The sequence below is a fragment of the Sardina pilchardus genome, chromosome 4, assembly GCF_963854185.1.
Source record: "Sardina pilchardus chromosome 4, fSarPil1.1, whole genome shotgun sequence".
Taxonomy (NCBI): Eukaryota; Metazoa; Chordata; class Actinopteri; order Clupeiformes; family Clupeidae; genus Sardina; species Sardina pilchardus.
Genome location: NC_084997.1, coordinates 6,193,188 through 6,200,135, shown reverse-complemented (window position 1 = coordinate 6,200,135; position 6,948 = coordinate 6,193,188). Strand labels below are relative to the sequence as shown.

The 6,948-nt window shown below is 44.0% G+C and overlaps 1 protein-coding gene across 1 annotated transcript; it reads right to left on the bottom strand.

The window, feature by feature from the left end:
• Positions 1-3,091: 3,091 nt before the first annotated feature.
• Positions 3,092-6,903, bottom strand: cdca7a (cell division cycle associated 7a). The gene is made up of 10 exons (XM_062533830.1): positions 6,807-6,903; positions 5,960-6,100; positions 5,727-5,849; positions 5,384-5,605; positions 5,189-5,266; positions 4,853-5,038; positions 4,504-4,638; positions 4,221-4,370; positions 3,975-4,111; positions 3,092-3,855 (listed from the first exon to the last, which is right to left on the bottom strand). The coding sequence occupies exons 1-10, from the start codon at positions 6,816-6,818 to the stop codon at positions 3,816-3,818; spliced, it is 1,224 nt and encodes a 407-aa protein (XP_062389814.1). The 5' UTR covers positions 6,819-6,903; the 3' UTR covers positions 3,092-3,815.
• Positions 6,904-6,948: the final 45 nt, after the last annotated feature.

The following is a 6,948-nucleotide window of genomic DNA, read 5'->3' as shown; positions in this document are numbered from 1 at the left end:
GGTCCACTCTCCCACTCATCACTCCCGCTGGTCTCTGCCCACGGACTCATCTGGATTTTAAAGGCCAACTGTGTGAGAAAAAAAAGAAATTTGTCAGAAATAAAATAATAATCACGAAATGACAATTATTATAGTAGCTAAAATGGGAAAATTATTAGATCTGCTAGGAGCCTGGGGTGTATTTTCATAAATTTGACAGTAAATAGGCTACACAGTCAATATAAGGGTAAGGGTGCATCATAGGTAAATTAGTAAATCATTAGTTTGCCTATAAATTAAAAATGCCTGACTATAGCATCAACAAAACAAAAAAGGAGCATTAATGACATGGATAGGTACAACTATGTACACACAATGTGTTTTTGAAATATAATATTTTAAATATAAATAATTTAAAATATGAAATATCACGAGAAAGTGGAAGAGAAGTGTGATACTGTTGATATGTCTTTGTATAGCTAGCCTTTTAGGTGTAAATTTAGACCGTAACACATTCTGTTGGAATAGAGACGTAGGATCTTGGTACAAAGGACAGTAATATAGCAGTTTTCTTGTACATAAATTTGAGTACATCATAGGTTGCTGAAAATCCTCCAATCTCTTCATCAGTGCAGTTCAATAGACTTGAGCACAGTCTGTAGCTTATGGGTTGGTTCCAGTGTGCCGGCCTGCTTCTGACTGATCAGTGAATGCAGCCTTGGCAAGGAGGAAGATGTCACAGGGAGAGAGAGAGAGAGAGACTGCCACTGCTGTCAAAGGAGAATTCTTCTTTACCCTATACATCTTTTTCTCCTGCTTCTTCAGGATGGACATGTAGGAATGAGAGAGAGAGGGAGAGAGGGAGAGAGAGATGCTTTCAGAGGTTGGAATATATAGTCTGCATTTAAAAAGTGACAAATGGTGTTTGCTTGAAACTTCATAGTCTGTAGGCTACTAGACAAGCTTGTTGATTTGTGGACCACTGCCTTGAACTGCAGACTCTAAGCCACTGATGGAGAGGTCGCCTGTATTAGAGCTCCCCCTTCAGGTCTCTTCCGGAGGGGGCAGTATGGTTTTCTGAGGTAGACAGTATTCATTCTCCAAGACAGAGTAAAGAATCTATTAATAGTGCTTTGATGTTTTATGGAATCTAATAACATTGTGCTCATTCTCAAAATTAACTATATATTGCTAATGTCACAGCTACGGCAATCTGCATTTAAATGTAAGATAATAAGCTAACTAATATGAAATGGATCCCTAGTCCAATACAGTGACATCCTAGTGCGCATCTGGCTCTCCAGTCCTGTAAGTGTTTCACAGATGCAGACAAGCAGGCACACACAACAGCAGTCTTGAGCTCAAATGCTTCATGTTATCTTGTGCAGAAATGTCACTATTTATAACGTCATCTTATCACGCTCCTATTGACGGCCAGCAGTGAGTGAGTGCACTTATGCCTTCCTTTGTTAGGGTGAGTTGGCAATTTCCTTGGAGATGGAACAACTGCGGGCAGCCTCTTTCTCTGATAATGCCCCTGACACCAGGACCATGCCGTTCCCATCAGCCCTCAGAGCAGGAGGTAAGGAGCGTGTCATGAGACTCAATGCCACACAATCACTACACATCAGCAGCACCTCCTGTGTGCCACAGAGCAGGGTCAAGACCAGTGATTATTTGTCTTTTGGAAACTTTGGAGTCGACTGGTGATTGAATACAAATGTTCCAATGTTTGACTAGGCCTACTTTGTGACAAAGAGGAGCTGTTTGATTATTTGGTTGTAACATCAGTATAGGCCCAATTCTGCATCATTGATGCAGCTTAGCCTACTATTATTAGGCAAAAACAGAACAAAGCAGAATGAATAACAAACCACTGCCGTTTTTACGCGCACCACTATATGCCTACCTCAATCTTAAAAACATCCCATTTCTGTGACAAAACACTCAGAGGGGGACTTCCAGTCACCTGAGCAGCCCAGATGTGGACGATAAGACACTCCTCGTAGGCTGCAGCGCGCTACTCGCACCTGCTCTTGTTTCCACTGGTGTTTCCCCGCAGCGGTGGGGCGACGCGAGCGGCAGCGGTCTAATTACAGCGTATCGGGATCAGCGCTGGCTGGGCTGACCCACGGGCCCGGTGCTGCTCAGCCAGGCAGGGCTCGTCGAGCTCTCCAGCCCCAGTCCCTCCTAACAGGTACCCGGCCTCCCGTCGCCATGCGCTACTCATTTACTGCTACAGTGGTTTTCATAATTAGCGCCGCAAGGCCTCATTAAATCCGCTCTAATGAATAAATATTGTATTTCATAGCCTGATTACCAGATCAGCTCGATGCTTGAGCGTCGTAAACAATTATTTCCCTAAATATTCATCATCCCAAAGTGGATGATCATTGGTATTTAATACCAGTATTTTCAAGTGCATCTTTATTATGCAAATAATAGTTTTTGAAGCATTCGTTTCCCACAGAACTAAAAAGATTCACATTGCAAAATAATAGGAGTTAAAACTCTTTTAAACACCGTGCACTCTCTGTCACAGGCATGAAGGGCAGAGAACGTTGTCAAGTATGAATTCACACCAACACAACAGCTTGTAGTAGACTGCAAAGATGAATTTGACATTATCCTATTCCTCCTTAGATCTATAATTAAAATGCCAATAATGAAGCTACTTAGAAATAGAATAGCCTAGCTTAGAATAGGTATATTGGGAACAAATGTATGTTGTCAATAAGATAAGTAATACTGAACATAATGCTGTGCCCATAATCGTGCTGTAGCGTTTAACCTTTAGGCATTATTAGTTTGAGTCGGATTCGTTGCTAACTGATAACTTGACATGTTGGTTGATGCAGGTACAGCTGTTATTACGCAGGTCAAACGCTATGCATTTTCTCAAGGGTAAAACATCAATAAGAGCCAGGTATACTCCATGACATCTGGTCTAGATCGAGCACATTAACATGCAATCCCAACACCCAACTGGACATAATGTCCGTACTTGAGCAGACCCTTTCTGAAGCAGTCTTGCCATTGGCACATGAGTGACACCTAGTTGAACAGGACTATTTGTGCCACTGGAAATGGAAAAAAGGGAGAGAGATCAGAGCAGAGGAGGGGAGCAAAAGTGCTTTAATAGGAAAAAATGATTTACAGGTACCAGATTCCCATTAGAGAACTGCTAATTGTTTCCACACCATTAGTGACAGTTATCTAATGAAGGATTCAAGCAGGCGCCGTCGTATATCACGCGGCTCCTCTCGGCACTAGAAGGAAAGGGTAATGGTCCAGACTCACGATGCCCTCTCCACCCTGAGCACCTCAGGGCCAGCAGGAGGGGGGACTACTCAACAGAGGAACACTGGCACACAGACATGTTTTATGAACAGAAAGAAGAAAAAAACAACACAGTGGACCTGTGTTTTACAAGAACAGTATCAACATGTTTTAAAAAAAATTAAAAACATTTCCATGTCAAGTTGCTTAAAAAGAACAGTTTACAATCTCTTAGGTATTCTTTCTTTTTTTAATGCATGTTGTAAACATAAGCCTAAGACAGTATCGTTAAAAAAGGATATTACAAAAGCAGACTGTTACCACTTTCCCTGGGGCTAGTCTTTTTCATTCTTTGACAACTTTATACATTTATAACAATGTAAGTTAAAAAAAATCATTTCTTGGTAGGCCATTTTCAACAGTCTACACTGTGCAACTTGCACACAGCTAAGACAATCAGTGGGTGATTCCTTTTGTCTTCTCTAACTGAGAGTATGCAGAGTGGTTGCGAACTGATTGAGAACTGTGTCTAGATTCAGCAGGCAGACACCTGTCATTTACTTGGCTTCCTCCTCCTCCTCCAGCTCTTTTCTCAGGCTGTAACAAGACAGAGATGACCGGTTACAAAAAAGAACACGCTCAACAACATTTTGGTTTTAGAAAGTATAAGCACAAGGGAAGGTAACAAGTAATGTATCGATGACAAGTCGACTCACCTTTTCAAGTAGGAATGGACATTGTCATAGCCGTGATACTTGGCCAGGTAGACCAGTACACCTGTGGCACAGCGTCCCTCGCGCGCTCTGCAGAAACTGCAGTTGCAGATCCCTCTGCATGGCGGGCACAGCCACTCCTATGATGGGGAAAACCAGATGAGTCCACATGCCAACGGCTCACATGCCAACACTGACGGGAGACGCTAGCTAAAGAGGTTGTGCCACGGCACTGGGCACTGTACTCACTGGGTCCAGCAGGGCATTACGGACTTCCTCGCCATAGCGGTTACGGAGACAAGGCCCGCAGAACTGACCCCTCACACCCACGCACTCAGGGTTACGGCAGTTGGTCTTGGTGTCAGTAGTTTTCTGCCGACACTGGTGGCAAGTGGAACCCTGAGGAGGATTAAGGGGGGAAATCATTTAGGATTGGTCCAATATTCTCGTCACACTTGGTTGTAATATCGAGGTGAACACTTTGAAGACTACGATCAACACTGAGACACATGGCAGAGAGCAGAGGACCCACCATGGAGCTACTGTAGACCTTCTCCCGAACGTTGTTGCAGATGTTGTCCAGCTCAGCCTCGGTGACCTCCTCCACTGGCCTGACCGTGTGTGGAATGGCCATGATTCCGTTATAGCTTCTCCTCCGTGGCTCTCTCTGAACACAACAAGCGTTTCAATTATTTCACCTGACATGCCTCACAAAACTGGAAAGAATCAAAAGCAGCCATCCAAATCCAACACTTGGCTTTGTGCAGTAACAATCACACCCAGCACAACTTTATTACAGGCAATGTGTTAGAACCTAGTAATAAGTTACTCATTTATCAACTACACATTCACAAAGGGCAGAATGAACAAAGAACACATACCGGCTCCTCCACCTCTTCGAAGAAGCGACTCTTGCGCACCAGGCTGAACTTGTCCTCGGGGTCATCGTCAGCCATGGGGCTGGGCGGCCCATCCACCTGTGACCGTGAGCGTGTGTGAATGCGCGAGGTCCGCTCGGGGTTCTTCCTGGTCGGCCCTCCCAAAGACTGGCGTGGGACACGTCGAGGCTGAGTGGGGACGAGGACATTAGTCAGCAACAACTCATGACAAGCACTTTTAGGTACACACACGGATTAAGCGTGTACTGTTGTTTCAGAGGCAGCCAAAAATGGACAAATGTGTATAATTTTAGAGGGTGCTATTAATATTCAACTTACCGTGTTGGTCATGGGTAGGGAAGCTCTTTTTGGAAACAATCCTGGGACTTTGTTGAGCTCAGCCATTAATTTTGCAAGCTGAGGGGACAATAATAATTAAAAACGTAAAAATCAGCTCTCATCTCACAGCTCTTAATCACTTCAAAACTATACCATTGGTCTATCCACCAGTCAGATAGAGCGGTCAGTGCTTACCATGGCTTTGTTCTCTTTGACGTTCAGCGCTCTCTTGCTCAAGAAATCATCCTCGGCGTCCGAGTCGGCGTCTTTGGTGGCTGGGCTGGGCTTGGACGCAGGTCGCTTCTGAGCGCTCTTCCGCGGGGGGAACTTCAGGGCCACTTTTAGAGTGTGGGAGCGCCGGGGTCGCCTCTCAGGCTCGGGCTCTGCCTCCATCGAGTCATTGTCAGAGTCCACATTCTGTCAAAGGGAAACAGAGCCGGACCAACAGTTAGGCCGTTATCGGTCAGCTCCTCTACTACTTTAGTCTAAAGATGAAGGAGACAAGCGAGTTGCACGCTGTCATGTTGCTATTGCTCACCATAGCGCTCATCTCCTCAGTGAAGTTCTTGTCTTCAAAGCTGCTCCGTGTATCTTCCTCAGAAGTCACCTCAGATGCCTTAGCCCTCCGTGGAGAGACTCTGGTTGGTTTTAAGATCTTTCTCTGCGCAAAATTAACCACAAACATGTACAGTTGGCAGATGGTATGTTTGATGACCAAAATCAAAAGAGAGTAGTTTAAAAATGGTGCAATTTCACCAGAATGTTTATTACCGTATTTGCAAACCCATCAGAACCAAAACTGTCACAGCTGTCATCTGAGGAAGAGGAGGAGGTTTCTATAGGTACAAGAGACATGTTCCTGTAGCTGCGGAGGTTCATCCTGGTGGCTGGGGGCTGAACAGTCTGCTGCCTCTGAAATGGCACAATTGAGAAGTTAAGGGTTACAACATAGCTCCATGATTAGGGTAAAGCAACCAACATCTTCTAAACTGCTAACTTATCTGTGCAAACAATAATACAGAGGAGCGTTGACACTGGTCTTGAAAAAAAGAAACGAACTGAAAGTTTACTATGAAGGTAACCTATCATTATATCTGTTGCTAGGTTTTAAGTAAGTGCAAGTAATTAAAGTACTTGAGCAGCCAGATACATTATCGATAGCTCTAAGCTACTTGTAATATATTTAAGATCGATTCATTTCGTTTTCGATTTCGACTCATGAGCATTATGTGCTTCCCTTGTGACACAGTCAACTTCAGTCGACAAACGTGAACGGACACAAAGGGCAATGATCCTTTTCGTTACTTTAAATTTGTCCCCACTCCCCAGCCTCACACGAAACTAACAAACTGACCACAGTGCGTTTACAATAGATGGCATAATGCATTATAAAGTGATATCACGAAACTATAGGATGCAATCACTGTAAATGTGCAATACTTTTCGAACTTTTAAAGGCAGCTGAAGTCCAGCAGCTTGGAGGACTTCACAAGCTTGCCATGCAAGTTTACTGACACTTTGAAGCTAAAGTTATACGATTCAGATTCAATTGACGTTGCAAAATAAATGACCACTGCGAAGTGCAAAACTGAGTTCACATTTTTTTTAGAAATGTTACCTTTGATCGCATTTTTCTTTTAGTAGTTTTCGCGGAGATGAGACGGAAGAGTCTATGGGTCCAGGTTCCACCACTGAACTCTTGAAGAATAACTAAGTTTCGCGGGAAGCCTGAAAGAGGTGTGCCACTTTCCCGCGCCACG